The 23,450-nt window shown below is 38.8% G+C and overlaps 2 protein-coding genes across 2 annotated transcripts in view; both read right to left on the minus strand.

Annotated features, from left to right (window-relative positions):
• Nucleotides 1–5,503, minus strand: part of kiaa1109 (KIAA1109 ortholog) — a 53,694-nt gene extending 48,191 nt beyond the window's left edge. The window contains 4 exon segments of the mRNA XM_046869276.1: nucleotides 376–454; nucleotides 548–664; nucleotides 810–918; nucleotides 5,382–5,503. Coding sequence (XP_046725232.1) covers nucleotides 376–454; nucleotides 548–664; nucleotides 810–906 — 293 coding nt within the window. The 5' untranslated portion in view covers nucleotides 907–918; nucleotides 5,382–5,503.
• Nucleotides 5,504–9,892: 4,389 nt separating this feature from the next.
• c9orf72 (C9orf72-SMCR8 complex subunit) lies at nucleotides 9,893–23,040 on the minus strand. The gene is made up of 10 exons (XM_046869300.1): nucleotides 22,943–23,040; nucleotides 17,250–17,765; nucleotides 17,078–17,173; nucleotides 16,914–16,978; nucleotides 16,608–16,680; nucleotides 16,367–16,483; nucleotides 14,807–15,042; nucleotides 11,141–11,198; nucleotides 10,867–10,976; nucleotides 9,893–10,721 (listed from the first exon to the last, which is right to left on the minus strand). The coding sequence occupies exons 2-10, from the start codon at nucleotides 17,694–17,696 to the stop codon at nucleotides 10,535–10,537; spliced, it is 1,389 nt and encodes a 462-aa protein (XP_046725256.1). The 5' UTR covers nucleotides 17,697–17,765; nucleotides 22,943–23,040; the 3' UTR covers nucleotides 9,893–10,534.
• Nucleotides 23,041–23,450: the final 410 nt, after the last annotated feature.

The following is a 23,450-nucleotide window of genomic DNA, read 5'->3' on the forward strand; positions in this document are numbered from 1 at the left end:
TCTAGCGGCAACGAAAAACGATTCGTTTGTTACATGCCTTGATAATTATAAAACGTCCCACAAACACTTGCTTTTCCCTCCATAACTCAATAAGTCGCTCTTCTTGCTGTAATGTCCCCTGAACGTGTTCCCACGTTTTTTTTCCTAAAGTGGTTCGAAGTTATCGTGCTGACTGCGTCGCTCCTATTGCTTCTTAGATTGACAAGCAAACCAGCGATCAAAGACTACAGATTTCAGCTTCGGATTCTAGAACATTTTGAGGATTTTAAAGATTTGCCTCTGATGAAGAAATCGTGGTCGAACTTGCACAGTGTGAACCCAGCAGGAGACCTCTCAAAGAAAACCTACAGGTATTACCAAGTATTGCGTGCGTACCTAATTGACATGTCCTCGTTGATGAAGTACACGTCCCGGAACATGATCTTCCCAGAGAGGACAGAAAAGGAGAACGAGCCTGCAAGTACAAATGAGAAATACACCACAGCATGACTCTCGGCTTCGTCTATCGATCAAGGTGTTTCTTCCGCATAGAAATACTATTAATTACCGATGTGTATGTATCCATTTTTGTAGAGTCGGTTGAGGATAAGCGTGAGAATGAGTCCGATGTTACGGGAGTTGTAGTACGTCAAATATATAATCCATCCACAAGACAGAATCGTGGCTGTAAAAGCAAAGCAGAATTATTTATTGAGTGAGACGACTACTGTCTCTTTCAGAAATCAAGTTTTAGGTACAAACAAGGGACCAATAGAGGCATTTTTACATGAACATTGTAGGAAATTAGTAGAAATTTTTGAGGAACTCACCCACAAGCAGCCACACAAAGTTGGAATTGTGTTGGCTGAGGTACGTATCCAATTCATTAATACTATTAGCCAGACTTCTGTTTGGCATGTTATCCATGGTTAGAGGATGCTGTAAATGAAACAATTACAATTAATAATAATAATAATAATAATAATAATGATAATAATACTTTTGACAACCCTGAGGAAAACCCACTAAGATTAATAGCCCCTAGGTGACTGTGTGTAAATGTGTGAATAACAATAAATCAGCTGCTTCTTGTCAGATTGTGTAACTGGGATAAAGCTACAGTCTGTCAGAAAAGTGAACGTGACATATTTCATGATTATCAGTGATGGACAGTAAGCAAGTAAATGTAATTCGTTACTGTACTTAAGTAGCTTTTTCGTCTATCTGTAATTTTACTATAGTATTTGCATTTGTGGAGACTTTTACTGTAACTCACTACATTTCAAAGTCAAATATCGTACTTTTTACTCAAATACATTTTGAGAAATCAGTTGTTCCTTTTTATTTGAGTGGATAAAACCTGGTCGAAAACGCAGCAATCCACCAATCAGAGTCGAGCGCAAACTCTGTTTTGAACTTGTTTTGATTGGTGCTTGCTGGTATCTACTTGGCACCAACATAGAGTTCAGCATCGGTTTGAGAGGAATAAATGATGGAAGAAACTTCTGACTCGAACTCACCACAACCCCCGTGTCCTTATTTGTGTTTTTTTTTTCAAGTAGTTGAAAAGAAAGTTTTGGGCTCATGATAATTGTAATCATTGTTTGACTCATTAATATCATTCTATTAAAAGATTGCTGAGAGTAACAGAGTCTTTTCACATAAGCTGAGTTGATTAGGAGTCTTGTAATACAAATAATAAAAGGATAATAATAGCCATAATAAATCAGTCTTCTTCTTCTTCTTTCGGCTTCTCCCATTAGGGGTCGCCACAGTGGCTCATCCATCTCCATACCCCGCTGTCCTCTACATCTGTCTCTTTCAAACCAACCACATGCATGTCTTCCCTCACTACATCCATAAACCTTCTCCTTGTCCTTCCTCTTTTCCCTCTTCCTGGCAGCTCCATCCTCAGCATTGTTCTACCCATAATCCTGTTCATTCTCGTCACTCCCAACAAAAACCTCAACATGTTCAGCTCTGCTACCTCCAGCTCCATCACCTGTCTTTTACTCAATGCCACTGTCTCTAAACCATACAACATCGCAGGTCTCACCACAGTCCTATAAACTTTCCCTTTCACTCTCACAGATACTCTTCTATCACAGATCACTCCTGCTATCACTCTTCTCCACCCACTCCACCCTGCCTGCATTCTTTTCTTCACTTCTCCAACACACTCTCCATTACTTTGCACTGTTGACCCCAGGTACCTGAACTCCTCCATCTTCTCCACCTCTTCTCTCTGCAACTGCACCACTCCACTGCCCTCCCTCTTATTCACACAGATGTACTCTGTCTTACTCCTACTGACTTTTATTCCCCTTCTCTCCAGCGCGTACCTCCACCTCTCCATGCTCTTCTCAACCTGCTCCCTACTCTCACCACAAATCACAATATAATCTGCAAACATCATAGTCCACAGAGACTCCTGTCTGACCTCGTCCATCAACCTGTCCATCACCAATGCAAACAGCAAAGGGCTTAGAGACGATCCTTGATGCAGTCCAACCTCCACCTTAAACCAGTCTGTCGTTCATACTGCACACTTCACTGCTTTTACACTGTTCTCATACATGTCCTGCACCACCCTCACATACTTCACTGACACGCCTGACTTCTTCATACAATACCACAACTCCTGTCACTATGTGCTGCTAGTGACTTTAGTACAGTGTGGTCCACAAGTCCTGTTGAGGCCATTTTGTAAAGATGTTATATAATGGAACTGTTAATGGTGCAAGCAAGAATCTTCTATGTGACATATTAAAGAAGAAGAAACAGATGCAGGAAAGTGTTGCACCAGAAGAGTTGCAAGTTCTCAGCCATGTGACTTTAGAGAAATCTAAGACATACCAGTAGTTTAATATCCTCCTTAATCCAAACCAAGTTCATTTCAGGTACTTACAGTGGCATGTAAACACGTTACATAATTATAAATGTCAAACGTTTTTGTCAGTTTCCACAATTTGTACAAAACACAGTTTGTACTCCAGATGTATCTTGAGAACATCCACTTTTTCACATGTACAGTGTCTGATGAAAGTGTGGAAACACCCAGTTTTTCTGGGTTTTGAGACACATGCATGTTCCTTTTGTTTATATACAACAAAGGACATAAAAGGCAAAAACACACAAAAATTGGACAGTGAATAATGACTGAAAGAAATCTTAATTTTTTTGTCTCTAACAGAAGAACTTGTGTAAGACGGAAAACAGGAGAGATGATGTTAGCAGACTGTTAGTTTAATAGTTTGAGGTTGTTTTGGCACATTGAAAGACAGAAACATATGCCAGGTAAAAGCATTACTGTACCAACATGGCTACCATTCCTCACTTAAATGCCACACAATTCCATCTGGATGCGGCTCATTGGAACGAACTTTACCAAAATACGAGATTTTACAGCATTGTTTAGAAGAAGAAAAAAAGACCGTTGGAGTGTTATCCATCATACAATGGGCTTCCCAGTCACTGCACCTAAATCCTATTAAACTGCTCTGGGGTGAACTGTATCACACTTTCAGAAAGAAATCTCCAACTAGTGAAGAACAAGTTTTACAAAAGGCATGGCAAAGTACTTCAGCTGAATGTTTTCAGATGCCAAGAGTGTGTACATCTGTTTTTCATGCTAAAGTCGGATTTTTCCACTAAAAACAAAGTGCAACATCTGTACAATTATATAATTTTGTTCAAAGTAAATCTGAATTAATTAAATGACCTAGTATGTTGCTTATGCATATAATCAAAAGAAACATGCAAGTGTTTCTTAAAAATGATAGACTAGGTGTTTCCACACTTTTGACCATCACCGTACTTGTGCTGGACAGATTTCATTAAAGGGTGCATTTAATTAATGAGCATCAACCTTTTACATATGATTCTCCATAAAAATGCTAAAGCACTTATTTGTGTCTCAGTAGTGCATCAGTAGTTCATGCATAAAAGAAACATTTGCATCCGGAGTTGGTCATGTGGGAAACGAAAGAGACCGAGGCCATGACAAAGTTTTGACTTTGCAAATGAGACTTGTTGTGACGATTTTTTATATAATCCTAAATGAAGATGTAGTGCAAACCTGTTAACGTTTGAACGGGAATGAGAGACTATCAGAAATAAGTGTATGAAAAAGAAAGCATATTTATCTACGAGCAGCGACAGACAGCTTTGTGCAAAACGAAAAGGTTTGAAAGGATTCAATGCTTTAAAGGGGGAAAACAAAGTATCCGAATTCCACATGCGCGGGTGACGTCAACATGTTTTGAAAGTGACAGTGTTATTGTAGCACTAGTGTTCATAGGCCAACGTACACCAATCAGGCAACACATTGACATTTTGACATTATGACCAGTAAAGTGAATATCACTGATTATCTCTTCATCATGGCACCTGTTAGTGAGTGAGATACATCAGGCAACAAGTGAATATTTTGTCCTTAAAGTTGCTGTGTTAGAAACAAAAAAAAATGGGCAAGCGTTCAAGCGAGATAGATGAAGACCACATTGTGAATGCTCAGGACTGTTTTGGCAACACAATGTTAAGCAGGTGGACATAACGTTATGCCTGATCGGTGTATGTAAAACTTGAAAACATCTGATGTGTAAAGAATAACATTACTTTGTCTCTGCATTCCAATGAATAATTAAGGTGCTGTCAAAGGATTGCTGAAGGTTACTCTAATAATAAAAGCTGGGCATGCTCAGACAGATTTAGCAGGTATGCAGTGTGCAAAATGTACATGATTCATCACATGACAAAAATGTGTTTACCGGACAGATTTCGAAACGAATCAGGAGTATTACGCTTAAAGTTTAAGGATCAGTATGTCCTGCTTGCATCTAGATTATGGAAAATGGTGTGTGCAAATGATGGTAACTGTTGTTGTCATTGTGCTGAGGATCAGAACAGTATAGGAGCAATGCACTGATGTGGTGTTGCGCCAGTTTGTTTGTTTGCAAGTCTGTCAATCGCATCAGCAAGCTTGTCCACAATACTATCCAATGCAAACAAACCCCAAAACTCCTAAGTTTTGTATCGTGTAGTAGTCCAAGTTGCTTGATGTGACTGCGTGTAATCCGATTAAACCATGAACCCACTCAATATCATACACACATTTATTTCCATCTTTTCAATGCCAACTACATACTTCTCGTCATTCAATCCTCAAGCAAAGCCTTTGCTTTAAAAAAGCACGATTTTATATTTAAATTGAGAATCCACACATAATGTATTAAGTGTAATGTGTGTCCCGAGCAGCAGTGTATGAACTGACGAGTTGAGCTAGTACCAAGCTAGCTACCAGTTTAGCTCCTGAGCTGTACAGCTACTGTTACTGACTGGAACCCAGGCCACGGTCTGTTCACACGTACGCCGTTAATAAAAGAAGCTTGACATTACCTTACCTCACATTGTAGACCACAAAATTATATGTCACGTCGCCATAATGATTCTTTTTACACGGCCTTTCTTCTCGTCTAACCCAAAACCCAGAGCGCTCGCACATCTCACAAACAGTTTCCGGAATATTTACATAGACGTCATACGGTCATATGGTCACGTGCTCAATCCAGCCAATAGGACGCTCGGGTTGTTTCTTAAAGCAGCAACAAACTAAGGAATTCATAAAAACGGGGCAGGTGCAGTTGAAGTAATCGTGCACGTGGAAAAAGCTGACAAAGCTGATCTTTCAAAAATGCAATGACAGCATATTTATTAGCCCTCTGGTAATGCCCTTATTGTTAGCCTGCTCAGGAAAGCATACGTGTTCACATGTACAGTGTTTATAGTCAGAGGTGGCAAAAGTACACACATCCATTACTTAAGTAGAAGTACAGATACTCATGTTTTAAAATACTCGGGTAAAAGTTGAAGTACTGATTATACATTTTTACTTAAGTGAAAGTAAAGAAGTCTTGGCTCCGACATGTACTTAAGTAAAAAGTAGTTATTACTTCTACCTGTTTTAGCTGTTAACTGGACCTCACATCATATTAATATTAGATAGATAGATAGATAGATAGATAGATAGATAGATAGATAGATAGATAGATAGATAGATAGATAGATAGATAGATAGATTGATTGATTGATTGAATTTTATTGTCATTGCATAGTACAGGTACACAGCAACAAAATGCAGTTTGGCATCTACCAGAAGTGCAAAAAGTAGCAATCATGCAAATAGTGCTGATAAATATGTATTATATTTACAGCATGTGATATATATGTAAGCATATGTACAGTGATTAAATATAAAGGCTATAACAGTGCAGAGACGTGTGGACATCATTAAGAGCCTTTGCTATGTTTCCACACGGACAGTTAATGAGGTGATACCGAAGAAAGTGCACCTCTTCGAGTAAAGTCAAGAAGCTTTTATATATATATATATAATCATAGACATTTTACAGATTTGAATGATGTATTGTTTTTATCTTTACAAACAGTACATTTAAGTTTGTGTTGCCATTATGAGGGAAAAACCCACAAAACGCCACCCAGAGGGTTAATTGTGTAAAACATGGCGGATTTGGTGTTTGATTTGAGACTTGGCCAAAAATAAAACAAAAGTTTACTGATTACAATAATTTTTCGGTGAAGTTTATTTATTTATTTTATATCTAAGTAAAGAAGGGACGTCGTGAATAAGTGTATGTTTTGCTGGAGGTTTTAATTTCGCCTCTTTTATATTTATTTTTTTATTTATTTATGTATTTATATTTTTTTATAAAAATGGTAGAAACAGAAATGCCGCTGAATTGATAGCGTTAATACAGTTTAGTTAATACTGTTAATCGGTTGTTCGGCTGAAATCGGTGCACAGTGAAAATAAAAATTTATATTTCACCAAATCATTGGATTAAAACTAAAGTAACGAGCCGGTTTTGAAAATGTAAGAAGTAAAAAGTACAGATATTTGTGTAAAAATGTAATGAGTAAAAGTAAAAAGTTGTCTGAAAAATAAATAGTGGAGTAAAGTACTGATACCAAAAAAATCTACTTAAGTACAGTAACGAAGTATTTGTACTCTGTTACTTCCCACCTCTTGTTTATAGTGCACAGAGAAGTTCAATTATTTCACAAGAGTTCCACTGTCATTCCTATTAACCTCAAATGTTGGCACACCTGCCCACCTTCCAACCTAATCTTTTTTTTTTTTTCCAATTTATATTTGCAAGCATTTCAAATCATGGCCAAATCATGGCCTTATCCTAGACTCCAACCTCCACTATGGGCAAAACCAAAGAGCTGTCTAAGGACAATAGGGACAAAATTGTAGACCTGCACAAGGCTGGGATGGGTTTCATGACAAGAGGCAAACAGCTTGGTGAGAAGGCAACAACTGTTGGTGCACTTATTAGAAAATGGAAGAAATTCAAGATGACTGTCAATCGGACTTGGGCTCCATGCAAGATCTCGCCTCTTGGAGTATCAATGATCATGAGAAAGGTGAAGGATCAGCCTAGAACTACACGAGAGGACCTGGTCAATTACCCGAAGAGAGCTGGGACCACAGTCTCAACAATTACCATTATAAACACGCTACACCTTTATGAATTAAAATCCTGCAGCAGCATGCAAGGTCCCCTGCTCAAGCCAGCATGTCAGAAGTTTTCCAAAGACCATCTGGATGATCCAGAGGAGGCATAGGAGAAGGCATGGGAGAAAGTCATGTGCTCAGATGAGACCAAAATAGAACTTTTTGGTATAAACTCCACTCGCCGAGTTTGGAGGAAGAAGAAGGATGAGTACAATCCCAAAAACACCATCCCAACCGTGAAGCATGGGGGTGGAAACATCATGTTTTGGGGGTACTTTCCTGCAAAGTGGACAGGAAGACTGCAGCGTATTGAGTAAGGGTGGATGGGGCCATGTATTGTGATACGTTGGGCAACAACCTTTTTTCCTCTGTAAGAGCATTGAAAATGGGTCGTGGCTGGGTCTTCCAGCATGATAATGACCCCAAACACACAGTCAGAGCAGGAGTGGCTCCGTAGGAAGCATTTCAAGTTCCTGGAGTGGCCTAACCAGTCTCCAGACCTGAACAAAATAGAAAATCTATGGAGGAAATGAAACTCCATGTTGCCCAGTGACAGCCCCAAAACCTGAAAGATCTGGAGAAGACCTGTATGGAGGAGTGGGCTAAAATCCCTGCTCAGAGTGTGCAAACCTTGATTTTAGATTCTGTCTCACATTGTTTAGGGGTACCTACAATGAAAATTACAAATCTCTAGAGTCTTTGCAAGTGGGAAAACCTAAATAAAATCAGCAGTGTATTAAATACTTATTTGCCCCACTGTAAGTAAAAAGTAGCCATTACTACTACCCATTTTAGTTATGCTGGAAACTGGACACCACATCATATATATATTAGGACTGTCAATCGATACAAATATTTAATCGTGATTAATCACACAATTGTCATGAATATCACGATTAATCGCAACTTAATCACACATTACATTTTATCACATTACATTTTGTTCCAAATGTACCTTAAATAAATACTTTTCACGTTTTAATACTCTAATCAACATGCGCATGGAAAAATCCGGATGCTTTATACAAATGTATGTTTATTATTAGTAAAACCAAACTCAGTATTGGACATAAAGACAAAATATTCTTGCAAATGTTTTAAAGTTATTATGGGGTTTTAAATTACGTAAATTATCAGGACACCAAACGGAATTTTTGCTATGTTTCCACACGGATGGTTAATGAGGTGATACCGGGGAAAGCTTTCTATTCATATATTTATGTCTGTGCAACCCCTGTCTGTTTTATTATTTTTTACAAAATTACAGTGTTTTATTATTATGAGTTTAATAATTCAAATTATGTATTTTTCTCATCTGTATGATCAAAAATGACTAAGATTAATTCAAGTTAGTTTGAACGTTATGAGATAAAAATGGCACAAAACTCGCTGGCGTGTTTGTTGACCCCAGTGGGTTGATTGTGCACATTATGGAGGATTTTGGTGCTGATTTCCAAATCAAATAATATCAAATTTTATTTTTTTTACTCTGATTTAAGAGTTGGCCCATGAGTAAAACAAATGTTTACTGATTGAAGATTATTTTCCGTTAGACTTTTTATTTTTATATCTGAGTAAACAAAAGACGTCGTAAATAAACGTGTTTTCTTTTTTGCCCCATTTATATTTATTTAATTATATTTTTAATAAAAATGGTCAGACAGAAATTAATTAATTGTGCGTTAATGAAATTTGTGCCATTAAAATTAATTTGCGTTATAGCATTATTAATTTTGAGCTAATTAATAAATTAATACAAAAAATAATTTCAAATGTCGTGACCTAATGAATGTATCCAGGCTGAACATCCACCATATAGAACACAAGCAGAGAAAATATAATGACGATAATCCGATGATTGGGAACGTCTCTGTTATCGGTCATATCTTGGTCTCATCCACGTTAACCCCATACTTCTTGTTGCCTTCTGCCTGCTCATTGTTAACTTCGTACTAGTCAGCATATGTGGTGTGTGAAAGCCAGGAAATGATACACCAGTGGTACATTGAATAATCCACACAATGACATGAAATAGTTTGATGGGCTGAAATATATTGAAAATAAATATTTCACCAAATAGATTAAAACTAAAGTACTTAACCTGGTTTGAAAATGTAAATAGAAAGTACAGATATTTGTGTAAAAATGTAATAAGTGAAAGTAGAAATTTGTCCGAAAAATAAATAATGAAGTAAAGTACTGATACCAGAAAAATCTACTTAAGTACAGTAGTGAAGTATTTGTGGCACCACAGGCATCAGATTTCCGATATTATGGTTAGCGGTCATCTTAATTTCTATGGTAATGTGATCTGTCTGCTTAATCTTTAGTGAAGATGGATACATTTCAAAGACCACATAAAGAGAATAGACCACCATTTAAGCATTATCTTTATTTCCATTAAAAAAAAAAAAAGAACAATCCTTTATACAGGTTGCCTTTCCAAAATATGTAGAAACCCCCTCCCCACACAGACACACAGACACACACACACACACCATATCACCACCTTCTGATTCTTTTTTTTCTTAGAATTATTTCATTTACAAACTGTACAGGACTAAATAATAATTTGCCATTGCTTTTCCACTCTCACTTATCATGTCTTCATGAAAACACTAGACCATTATTGCAAACAAAACTTGATTTATTCACAGTGAGCCGTTACTGCCTGCAAAAGAAACATCAGAGTAAGGCTATGCCATCAGCAGCACTTGGTAGCAGCATCACAATCCTTATAGTGAAGAAAAAAAAAATTCATGATGAACACAATGAGAGCCCTGTCCTGCATAGCACTTGTATGGGCAGTTTCTCATTATTTAAAGACCAAACAAAGTACACAACACACATACACCAATACAATTACTCATTATACACTGTTGTTATAGAAAGGTTCAAACAAACTCCAGGGTTATTTAGTGCATTTATACATACATACTATACACAAACATACTTTTAGAACATGAATAAATATCATCCATCTTGAGGATTAACGAGAGTTTCAATGCGAAAAAGTCAAAAATTCATTAGAATATCACGCTCCTGCACACTGGTGAAAAAAGGCTTCCCAAATACAAATGAATGAAGGCCTGGCCTCAGCTTCTCTGCCATTGCCATAATGATGTTCAGATCTCCTTCAATAGCCAAGTCCAGGTCGGTTTTTAGATTACGCAGCGACCGGAATGGCTTCTTCCCCTTCTGACTGCAATAACATTATGACCAACAAATGATTTCCTGTTATTTGATTCTACTCGACATGAAAAGCTCAACACGATCCTAATATCTAATTGAATAATAAATGTGTAGTGGTTAGATCAGTGACTGTAGTGGAAGACTATAATACATACGTTTCGTCCTCGATATATCTGAGCAATGTCAGAGCCTTCCTGTGCAGCAGTAGGAGAAAATGGGACAAGTATACACTCCGCAGGTTTAGCCCTGGTTTCAAGAGGAAAACCTATACACACACATGCCCACATACACAAAAAAGATACAAGTTAATCTTCATAAATTACATTTAGACCCACAGCAAGTCGTGCTAGACTAGATCTAGAATAGACGTGCTAGATTAGACAAAATGTAAGCAGGTTCAGAAAAGATCAAGTGGAGAACAGTCCATACCTCATCAATGAAAGACTTGACCAGTTTATCTTTGTGCATGACGTCCTGAAATATATTCCTAGGCAAAGAAAATAGCATTATTATTATTATTATTATTATTATATAGTACACATGCTACTGAGATCTAAAAAAAAAAAAAAAAAAAAAAAAGCTGGATATGGATATGTTTATACATATTCCCTCCCTAGTAATTATATGAGGCCAAAACATACATACAGTGGAGATCAAATTAGAGAACAACCTACAATTTGTATTTGTTTTTTAAACACATTTGTATATTTAGAATATTTCATTTCTTTATTATCTATATTAATTTTTTCCTGTACTCTGAAGCAGTCTTTTCTCTAATTTCAAGGTCACTGCTTAGTCCTATTAAACTAATTCTATCCTAAGAGTAGAAAGGAGGCATATTTTAAAGCATATTTCAAAACACTGTTGAAAAACACTTTCAGAGGCTTCCTGGAAATGAATGTGTATCTGTGGACTGGTGCTAATTTTTATAACTATTTGACAAACTCTATTTAAACCAGCACTATTCCTTTTTGCAAGATGGTGAGCCACCAGGTTGTTCATCTCAAGAGAAGTTGGTCATTCCAAATCTGTAAAAACTCTAGAATATTGCAGCTTTAAAACGATGCTAATTCATTCTAGTTTCCCCAAAAGCCTAGTCGTCCCAATGCACAAGAGAAAAGGATCATTCAGAGTATCTAAATTGAAAACCAGTTCAACACTGCAGCTGGAATTGATCACCAGTTCAGTGCTGAACAGGGTAAAGATCTGTCTCAACATACCGTATCTCCTCGTTAAATAAAGTGTCTAGGCCCCTCATTAGCAGAAAAAAGGTAACGCTAACATTTGCTGAGGAGCGCATTGTGTGGGCAGAGGAGAACTGGTCCAAAGTTCACTTTATGGATCAGAGCTAGTTTTGGGTCTGATGGGTAACATTATGTTCAGTATCAAACTAGGAAAAGAGTGAACCCAAAGTGTGAAAAAGTGACCCTGAAAGGGTAGAGAAGGAGATGGATTTATGGTTTGGGGGAGGAGTTGGGCCTCTTAAATAGCTACCTGGCAGGCCGAATGCAAAATCAGAACCGAAATGTGGTTACTTCCCTGTAAAATTCTCCCAATCGGCCCGTAATTTTCATGCAAGACAATGTCCCCTGTTACACTGCAAAACAGGTAAAGCAGTTCCTTAGAGCTAAGAACAAACTGTGATTCACATCAGGATCACACCAGAACAGTGTGAGAAACTAGTGATGTCCTGTGGCTACAGATGTTCTGAAGTAATTTAAAACCAAGGCATTGGCACATCCTGCTCTTTTTTTTTTTATCTTCTTTCTTACTATGTAAAAATAATTTTGATCACTGTATTTTCAACAACATAAAGTTTTTTGTTAGTCCCTTGGTTATTTTGTGATACATGTAGTATGTCCATATCTTATATTCCTTCAAATTATGAGCGATCAAGCATTCGTACATTTTGATTACCACTGTAGATTAATGCACACATACACAAATGATATGTGTATAGGAAATACATAAATACATATGCACACAGTTCATATACAGTCGATTAAAAGATTCTGAATTCTTTCTGTATAAGAACATAATTAAAATCATCTGGTTCTTATTAGGTTTCAGAATGAAGTAAATACAACCTCACATGACGTATTACAGTTTTCATTTATTATTATAAAAATCATGCCAAAATGGAGAGACCAGGTGTGGAAAAGTAAGTATACCTTTACTGCTTCCATATGATTTTAGAGGCTAAGTAGCAGCCAGATGCTGTAAATCAAACAACTTTCATTAATCTATAATCAGCAAGTGTGAACCCATCTATGAAAGCATGTTTTGCTGTAGTGCTAACATGTTGAAAAAGGAGGAAAGACTTCAGCAATGGTCCTGGAGAAGCAATTGTTGCTGCCTATCAAACTGGAAAGGGTTATAAGGCCATTTCTATACTCATCATTCTACAGCTAATATTCATAGGGGAAAGCATTCAAGACAGTCACCAATCTTCTTAGGTGTGGTTATTCGAGTAACATCACCAGTACAATTAGAAAACAACAGTATGGTTTGTTTGGAAGGGTTGCCAGGAACAAGCCTTTTCTTCCTAAAAAAGAACATCGCAGCATGGCTTAGGTTTGCAAAATTGCATCTGAACAGGCCGCATAAACTCTAAAATCTCATCACAAAGACCTCGTACTAACTGTCAAGCACAATGGTGGTGATGATTTGGGGCTGCAAAGCAATCGGCATTAACACTTTTGAGTCTGGGTCCTCTTAAGGTTTTTTCCTCAAAACATGTCAGGGAGCTTTTCTTTGCCGCTTTCACCACTGGTTTGCTCAATAGGGATAAACTTATAAGGACTAATTTGGGACTCTAAAAATGCATATTCTTAATGTATATATTTCTTTAAAGGGATGTGGTAGCTTAACGGTTAATGCATTGCAATTTGTCCCTGAAGGTCATGAGTTCAAATCTCAGGCACACCAAGCTGCCACTCCTGAGCCACTGAGCAAGGTCCTCCACCCCAAAGCTGCTCCGTTTTATGAACGAGATAAATGTATGTTGCTAAATCTAGCCTGATAAGAGAAGTTACTGGTAGTAATGTTCATGCTGATACAAATTAATAATCATTAAATGTTTGTATGATTTAACATTCGTTTTTTGAACTGATGATGAAACTCAGGAAATAGACTAATGCAGTCTTCATCATCATTACTCACAACAATAGAGCTGGCTATACAGTAGGTGTTAAGGTATCTAACATAACTAGCTTAATTGTACTAATAGGCTGCCCAAGAAAGAAATGTTAACCAGGTGCAGGCTGGAGAAGAGTCAACAGTCTTCAGCTGAGCTGTGATCCCGCATCTTTACTCCGCCTCCTCCATTGTCGACGTGCACTCAGCGGTGCAAATGCACTTAAGATCATGCTGTGCTCTTTACTACCCACTCCCACTGCTTGATGGACAGCTAAAGTCACCCTACTGGTCTGTAAAAAGAAGACAGCATGGAGCTTTCTGAAGATTCCTTCAGTTCCCAGAAAAGCTAATAAAGTATAACAAGCTCTTTACTTCTTATTTGGCTGCATTCTTAATTGCCCTGCTTTCCCATCAACCTGTCTTAGACTTCATGCTTAACTCACTAGCCACTTCACTAAGAACTCCCAATCTCAGAAAGCACAACACCCAAAAACCCTGAGGCGGATGAGCAACAATATCAAAACCGGGTTTCAGCGAATCTGCTTTTCTGTTTAGCACAGCTGTAAAGAGTGTTTAAAGAAAGCATAAAGCAGTCTGGCAATTCTTCTTTTCACTCTCTATTCCTTACAGTCAAAAAGGTGTTTTCCGCAAAACTGCTGCTCAAGTCAATGGACTTTTTATGCACCATTCTGTGTGAAATTTATCGTTGGGGATTAGCGTTTTTTTTTATCTCTCCTGATACCTGTGTGAATGTATGCATGGTATTGCTGCTGCTATTTAACTGTATGTATAATGAATGACTAAGTGTGTAGGTGTTCCTAATAAAATGGCTAATGACAATTTGTACAAGCAGGTGTTCCGCAAACTCATACAGACCAAGCAACACACATAGTATATAGAAACCCTTGAGGGAAAAAGTCATGTCTGATTATGTTTGTGGTGTGTGAAAGTACGTACAGGTCAGGAGTAAATGACTCTTGTATGTTGATAAGGTGGTCAGGGCTGAATTCGTCCTCGCTGGTGGTCTTCCATAGAGCACTGAGCTCGGCCCGCATGTAGCGCCGCTGATGGTACGTGTGTTCGTGGCACGGCGGCATCTGCTTCACTGTGTTAATGTCCACGTCGATGTGAGTAGATGGATAGGGGGAAGAGAGGACGTGTCGGTATGGCAATACAACGCTCCCTGTGGAATCCTGCGTGCAAACGGAGAACACAGATTTACTTACTCTCCACTCTGAACATTCATCAATCATTCCACAATCACACCTAGAGCGCTGGCTCTCATGGGATCCCAGTTCCAATGCAAAACTCTTAACACTACCACACCCGTCAGATAAGGAAACAAGATTGTAAACCAGGCCTGGTCACTTTGAATTACTCATATATAATATTCAAGACTTGGATTTATGAACTCTTTTCCGATGATTCCGAAACCAGAGGTGGATGAAGTATACCAGCCTTCCCAGTCCCAGTTTTGAGACTAGCTCTGTTTAAAAGAAAGCACTTTATTTATCTGTTTACACACCTTCAAAATAGTCCCCTTGCACCACATTAGAACTTTTTTCGAAGCATGTCAAGCACCTTTTTGCTATTCGTGCTGGATCTCCGCAATGTTGTCAAAACGCACGTGGTCGGAATAGCAGATGTGGTAACGCACGTGATCAGAATAACACCAGTTTCACAGCTCCAGATGTACACAGGACCATGTCTTTTGGCGCACTGACTTATAAGGTCGGTGCTCCCTCTGACTGTGCGTGCAGCCTTGTCCTGCTATCTGTTGGCATGTTACAAAACGAGTCTCGAAACATTTTGATACCACTTCGTACTATGATTTATTATGACTATAATGTTCCTATTAGCATTTTTTTTTTTTTGCCACAAGACTCTTTGCTTAATCAACTTAGTTTATGTGAAAAGACTAATATTACTCTCAGCACAACAATCTATTAATAAAATGATATTAATAACAATGAGCCATGATAATTGTATGGTGTGTTGTGGCGAGTTCATGTCAGAAGTTTCTTCCATCATTTATTTCTCTCAAATGTTCTGCTTGCTGTTGAACTGATGCTGAACTGTATGTTGGTGATAAGTAGATTCCACCAAGTGCCAATCAAAACGAGTTGAAAACAGTGTGTGCTCGACCCTGATTGGTGGATTTTTATCCGCTTGTAAATAAAAAGCTGTAGCTGTAAGAGTAGCTACGATATTGAAATGTAGTGAAGTAAATGTCTCCCCAAATGGAAAAGTAGAGATACATGAAAAAGTGACTTAATTAGGGTAAACAAATTACGTTTACTTCGTTACTGTCCACCACTGGCCGAAACAAACCCGGGCGACACGTCAGTGGGATGGTTGTCAGCATTTTTACTAATGCATATTTTACCCTCACATATCACGCTGACTCGGCTGAAACAACTTTTAATGCAGGTTATTTGTAAGTAATTAAGTGAGTTCCAAGCCATTATAATAAAAACGTTAAAGGTTTGAAGTGCTGCAAAGGATGTGTCTGTGTACCTTGAGCAGGCCCTGAACGAACAGGCCGGTGTCGTATTTGAAAGTGCCGTCAGCTCGGCACAGTCGCGAGCACTTCCTCTCGGAGGGGGTGAGAAACAGACATAGCGTCAGCACAATCTACAACACAAAACAATTCGACTAGTTAACCTACTGTGCCTGCAACAATAAGCAATTTTGTACCGAGTGTGAAAGTAAGACTGAGAGTTTCTGTGTGTGTGTGTGTGTGTGTTTGTGTGTGGACCTTATTGACTTTGTCTGGGTTACTGCCAACAACAACGGAGCAGCCACAAGTCTGTAGATGAGAACTGATAGCTCTGGGGAAAAAAAGAAAAAAAAAAGAAAAAAGAAGAGAGTTGGAGAGTAAGTCTATTTACATAGCACATCAAACATGCAAATACAAATATTGATGGAAATTTGGCCAGTCATGCAAGCTATTTTTTATTCACAAATATGCTTACACATACGAGTATTTTTATTTATTTTTTCCTTTTTTGTTTGATTTAGAGGATATTCTAGATTGGTTTAATCTTTGTTTCACAGCACTTACTTGTGCAGAAAGTCCTCATGACAACTGTCACCGATGTCATCGTCATTCAATAATGTGTCTTTGATCTATCGCACAAGAAACATTATTTTGTTAGTAATAATGCACCGAAAACAGAGCGGAAGAGCATGAGAGTGTATGAGAAAGAAAAAGAAAGACAGACTCACATCCACTTCCTCTGGTACGCTATGAGTCTTCATAGACGAGAGGAGCTCCATGATGGGAACGATCTCTGAGGTTAACAAAGCGATAATGCCGTAACCCTGCAACACGGAAAACATACATTAGCAGCTTTAAAGCTCTTAAAGCAAGCAAACGAGCACGAATGAGGCTACAGACCTTCTGCATATAGATGCGTCCCTTGCGAACAGTGTGTTTGAGCCTTTCCACGCAAACACTGTGCAGAGGAAGGTAGAAATCCAGTTCCGATTGGGGCAGAATGATAGACAGCGCGCACGTGTTCTTGTCGCCGTTCAGCTCGCCGTCGAAAATCAGGGACACGATGATCACGCCTTTCTCGGCCAGGACGAAGAACTTGACGTCCACCGCGCCGCTCTCTGCGCTGCGCAGGATCTCACCGTTCAGCGTGTGATTCGCCAGGAAAGTCACCTCGCCGTCGCTGAGTAACATCGACCCCTGGCCTTTGGGGGCCCAGATGTGCCATACACGGGGTCCCAGGATGTTGTCCCAGTAGGCAAAGGTTGCTGCCAACAGGGGGCACCATCCTTCCACCACTACCTCTGTTTTAGCCACGGCTGGAGACTGTGGTGGGCAACCGGATGACATGACCACCTTATGCGCTCAAGATTCCCTCTCGGCTCATTCACTTTATTTACTGGTGTTTTGTTCAGCCACCTATTAAATATCGAATGAAAAGGGGAAAGACAAATTCATTAAATTGTTCACAAGCAGACAGAAAACGGAGCCAGGAAATGATCCGTCAGTGCAATGCAAATGACTCATCACAATCTGTACTGAGCTTCCACTTAATAGTGTTCAATTTATATAGTTCGGAGCAAACATTTCCATGCAGCCTTTGGAATGCGAGTGAAAAATTTACAGTTTGAGACTCTGTTTACAAGCGCTTTATTTATCTACGTTTACGCACCATCACCATCGAAACAGTGCTTTTTCAGTGTTCCTGCCACTTATATGTCCTGCGATATGTCCTGGAAGTCTTCTTTTCTAAGCGGGGCAAGCGTTAAAATATGGCGACCTTTGAGCTTGATTTTCATCTTCGGGAAGAAAATGTCGACAGGAGCCAAATCTGGTGAGCAGGGTGGGTGCTGAAGTGAGATCGTGTGGGTCGTTCTCCCACGATCATCATTTACGAGTTGCCGAATGATTTTGAGATTTTCGGTGGTTGAGCTCGTTTTTCCGTTCTCTCGCCGCCTTCCACTTCCGCTGATGCTCTTTCGAGTTTCATACAGAATTTCACGTTTGCTCTTTGTTCTAACAATCTGTCCATGATAGAAATTGCAGACGCGGTAACACACGTGGACTGAATAGCACGTTAGCACCATTAGTCCCGAAACCTTCTGAGACCACCTCTTATATCAGTCTACAAAAAAGGTATAGAATAAAAAAAAAAAAAACAACTTTGCATTCCTATTAACATGCTATAATTAATTAATTGGACAACTTTTGTTCAGTCTAATTTAAGGCATGAAAATGAGTCAAAATGATCAGAAACAAAAATCCCTTCAAAAGACTTTACATTGCTAGAGAAGGGGTTTCCATGTGAAAAAAAATAAAAATAAATTTACAGGTCAATTTCACTCAAATTTGGGTTTTTTTCCCCCACTTGTTTAATACACTGCCCTTCCAAAAAAACCTGTATTTAACTAAGCAAATAAATAAGAGCCTCCCATTGGATAATTACTGAATGAATGATTATGTTTCAGCTGGCAACAAGTTTTTTAACCCTAACTGATGCAGTGAGTAGCTTCTCATTTCTTAAACAACCATGTCGAAGACACGTCTTGTGGTCGTGTAAAAGGTTTTAATCTGTTTCTGAAGGGTCAAATTATTTTCATGCATCAAGCAAAGAAAACATCTAAGGAGATTGCTGAAACTACTAAAATTAGGTTAAGAGCTGTCCAACGCATTATTAAAAACTGGAAGGATAGTGGGGAACCATCATCTTCGAGGAAGAAAAAAAAATCTTGAATGATCGTGATCGGCGATCACTAAAACATTTGGTGAAAGGTAAGAAGAGAAGCGGATGAACTGATGCACCCATAATGCCTAGTGCCTACCGTACAAGCCTGTGGGGGCAGTGCTATGATCCGAGGTTGCTGCAGTTGGTCAGGTCTACAAGAGGTTCAGCAACATTATCAAAAAAGGAGGTCAGTTGACTACCTAAATATACTGAATAACCAGGTTATTCCATCAATCAATTTTTTCTTTCCTGATGGCACTGGAAAATTTCAAGATGGCAATGCCAGGATTCATCTGGCTCAAATTGTGAAAGAGTGGTTCAGGGAGCATGAGGCATCATTTTCACACATGGATTGGTCACCACAGAGTCCAGACCTTAACCACACTGAGAATCTTTGTGATGTGCTGAGGGAGACTTTGTGCAGAGGTCCGACTCTCCCTTCATCAAGACAAGATCTTGGTGAAAAATGACTGCAACATTGGACAGGAATAAATGTTAGAAGCATATCAAACGATGCCACGGCAGTGTATATACTTTGCTACTTTGCTGTCATGTCGAAACAATATATATGTGTTTCAACCGTGGAATGACAATGAAATCCATTTAACTTTAATTGAAATCAGTGGAATCATTGTTTCACATGCCAACCAAGCATCGAAACAATGCCACGACGAATACATGCCGTAATCAAAGGTGGTCCAACAAAGTATTGCAGTGTGTGAGACTTTTTTTTGAACAGGCAGCAGATAATGTAAACTTTTGCCTGTTTTGTTACATATGGGAGGTGGTAGCTCAGTGGTTATGGCTCTGGGTTACTGATCAGAAGGTCGGGGGTTCCATCGCCAAGCTGCCACTCTGAGACGCTGAACACTCTGTGCTTCAGGGGCATTGTACCATGGCTGACCCTGCGCCCTGATCCCTGATATGCGAAGAAATCATTTTTCTGTGCTGTAAAAGTATGTGACAATTAAAATGCCCTTTTTTTCTTTCCTTTACTGCATTATGTGACACTTTTCTATACATTTCTAAACATTTTAAATATCTCTTTAAAAGACTTATCTCTCCCCTATGCCTTAGCGTGTTCTCATAAACATCTCACTGACTCTCACCTCCACTGTGAGGTCACGGGTTTTATGAACAGCAATATCCTACGGAGCGACTGGACAGCTTCCGGTGTGATGCCAGAGCAGGTGTGGAGAGCAAATATCACCTGTGCTTCATCTCAGAGTGGCACAATTAAAAAAGAAAAAAAACTGCTACACCAGTCTAACATTTGTGGATTAAGTCTTGGCATTCACCATTCATTCCATCTAAGCTCATCACTAAGATTTTGGATCTGGGATTTGGCACTGCTTTTAACCACTGTATCCTAGACTTTCTTATTGGCACACCTCAGAGCTTGTGTGTGTGTGTGTGTGTGTGTGTGTGTGTGTGTGTGTGTGTGTAAGATTAGTTTGATCTTCTACATAGGCACTCTAGATTTCTCTGTATTAAATAACACACCAAACAAACAGGCTAAAACAAAGATCACATATACAGTATGGAGGAGTCACAGTGGATTATTGTATTAAATGCATGTGAAACAATAATTCCATTGATTTCAATTGAAGTTAAATGGATTTGATTGTCATTTCACTATATAACGCATATACATTTTTTCGACATGACAGCACAGTAGCAAAGTATATATACTGCCGTGGCATCGTTTGATAAGCTTCTGCAGTGTCACAACATTTATTCCTGTCCAATGTTGCAGTAATTTTTCACCAAGATCTTGTATGGATGAAGGGAGAGTCGGACCTCTGCGCAAAGTCTCCCTCAGCACATCACAAAGATTCTTAATGTGGTTAAGGTCTGGACTCTGTGGTGGCCAATCCATGTGTGAAAACGATGCTCCCTGGACCAGTCTTTCACAATTTAAACCCGATGAATCCTGGCATTGCCATCTTAGAATTCTCCAGTGCCATCAGGGAAGAAAAAATTGATTGATGGAATAACCTGGTTATTCAGTATATTCAGGTAGTCAACTGACCTCATTCTTTGATAATGTTGCTAAAACTCCTGTAGACCTGACCAACTGCAGCAACCCCGGATCATAGCACTGCCCCCACAGGCTTGTACGGTAGGCACTAGGCATGATGGGTGCATCAGTTCATCTCTTTTCTTACTCTGCTGCACCAATCACTCTGGAACAGGGTAAATCTGGACTCATGAGACCACATGACCTTCTTTCATTGCTCCAGAGTACTTCTTCAAGGTCCATTGAAAATCAAGACTTTTTTTTCCACGATTAGCCTCACTAATAAGTGGTTTTCTTCAGGCTACACAGCTTTTTAGTCCCAAAGCTTCAAGTTCGCATTGTACGTGTGGAAATGCTCTTAATTCACTATTAAACATAGCCGTGTGTCCTGCTGTTGTTTTTATGATTTGATTTCACCAAACGTTTAAGTGATCGCCGATCACAATCATTCAAGATTTTTTTCTGACCACATTTCTTCCTCGAAGATGATGGTTCCCCACTCCTTCCAGTTTTTAATAATGCGTTAAAATAGCTCGCTTTTCTCCCATAGACAGCTCTCTGGCCTTCATGTTGGTTTTAAGTCTTTGCAGGTCTCAACTCAAAAGTAGACATTTAGAGCTTATTAATGTTTTAACAATCAATCCAAGCAGGTTACAATTGGGCAACAGGAAGCGCATGTTCCAATTTTCACTTGAAAAACAAATCAAAGGTGCTTTGCTCCAATTGTTCAACACGTCTTGATGTTTTCTATTTCTTTCTATCGGCTTCTCCCATTAGGGTTCGCCACAGTCTTCCGTCTCTTTCACACCAACTACCTGCATGTCTTCCTTCACCACATCCATAAACCTCCTCCTTTTCCTTCCTCTTTTCCTCCTTCCTGGTGGCTCCATCCTCAGCATTCTTCTACTGATATACCCCATGTTCCTCCTCTGCACATGTCCAAACCATCTCAATCTCACCTCCCTCACATTGTCTCCAAAACGTCCTACATGGGCTGTCCCTCTAATAAACTAATTTCTAATCCTGTCCATCCTCATCACTCCCAATGAAAACCTCAACATTTTCAGCTCTGCTACCTCCAGCTCCACCTCCTGTCTTTTACTCAATGCCATTGTCTCTAAAACATACAACATCACAGGTCTCACCACTGTCCTATAAACTTTCCCTTTCACTCTTACAGATACTCTTCTATCACGTCTCGATGTAAATATCAAGAAACAAACTATGGAATTCGGATTCATCGTTTCATTTGTATCTTCTCTTTTCCAAACCCAATGCCTTTAACGTGTATCAAAAAGACATAGATCTTGAAAGTACTTGCCGTCTAGCATTATACATACATACGTTGTGTAATGTACAGTCTCCTGCATATTATTAACCAGTTTAATATCTCACCTGAATAATTACTACGAATTATTTATTATGACAATCAACTAAGGTTTTCAGCTGAAAATGACGTCCTCATTAATTCTGGTGAATATTCAGTCTTCTAGGTGAAGTGTACAGATTGTGTTTCACTCCTGACATTTCAGAAGGTTAAAATGGCCCATATTATATCTCAATTACAAACCAAATCCGAGCATGAACAGGTGCTAGCTATTTTTTTAGTAATTCATTCTTACTGGTGTCATTATTTACAGTCAAATATTATTATAAGACATTAAAGAACAAAGCTGAGACAGGACTGGACACTATTCCAGATCAATACACTTCCAGTGTTTGGTCACATGAGCTGTAAAGAGATTCAAGCCTGGTCGAATTTTGGCAATTTTAACAGAATATATCTGAATAAAGAAAGTAAAGATTTGCCATTCGTGTTTGCTAAAATGTCATGCTGATGAATTTTCTTACCCCTTATTATGTACTCGGTATAAAAATGAAAGCAGCACAGACACCTTTGGCTCTTCCTGTGTTGTGACAGGACTCTCGAAGAAGAGAGAAGTCTCTTGTAAGTAACGTTGCCCTCTGCTGGAGGGTTTAAATATATATTAATATTGTGCATTACAAAGACTGGTATTACAGTTCATCTGGAAAGTACCGTATTCACAGCGCTTCACTTTTTGCTACATTTTTTTAATGTTACAAACTTATTCCAAAGTGGTTCAACTATGCACCAAAAACAAAATGGCAGCAGGTTCTCTAAACTGATGAATCATAATCTGAAATATTTGGTTGAGTTGAATGTCAAGTCAAGTCAAGAAGCTTTCATTGTCATTTTAACCATATATAGCTGACGCAGTACACAGTGAAATGAGACAACATTCGTCCAGAACCCTGGTGCTACATAAACAACATAAAGCTACGTAACAGAAAACACAGGGATAAGGACTAGTAATTGTCCTCACCACATGAAGTGCAT

The sequence above is a fragment of the Silurus meridionalis genome, chromosome 2 (genome assembly GCF_014805685.1).
Source record: "Silurus meridionalis isolate SWU-2019-XX chromosome 2, ASM1480568v1, whole genome shotgun sequence".
Taxonomy (NCBI): Eukaryota; Metazoa; Chordata; class Actinopteri; order Siluriformes; family Siluridae; genus Silurus; species Silurus meridionalis.

Excerpts from the sequence above, each read along its gene's own strand:
- c9orf72 (XM_046869300.1), bottom strand. The coding sequence starts at position 17,696 with ATGTCATCCGGTTGCCCACCACAGTCTCCAGCCGTGGCTAAAACAGAG. Across the intron at positions 16,979-17,077 it reads GCGTACCAGAGGAAGTGGAT|ATCAAAGACACATTATTGAA; the intron begins GTGAGTCTGTCT and ends CTTGTGCGATAG. Across the intron at positions 10,722-10,866 it reads AGATATATCGAGGACGAAAC|TCAGAAGGGGAAGAAGCCAT; the intron begins GTATGTATTATA and ends ATGTTATTGCAG.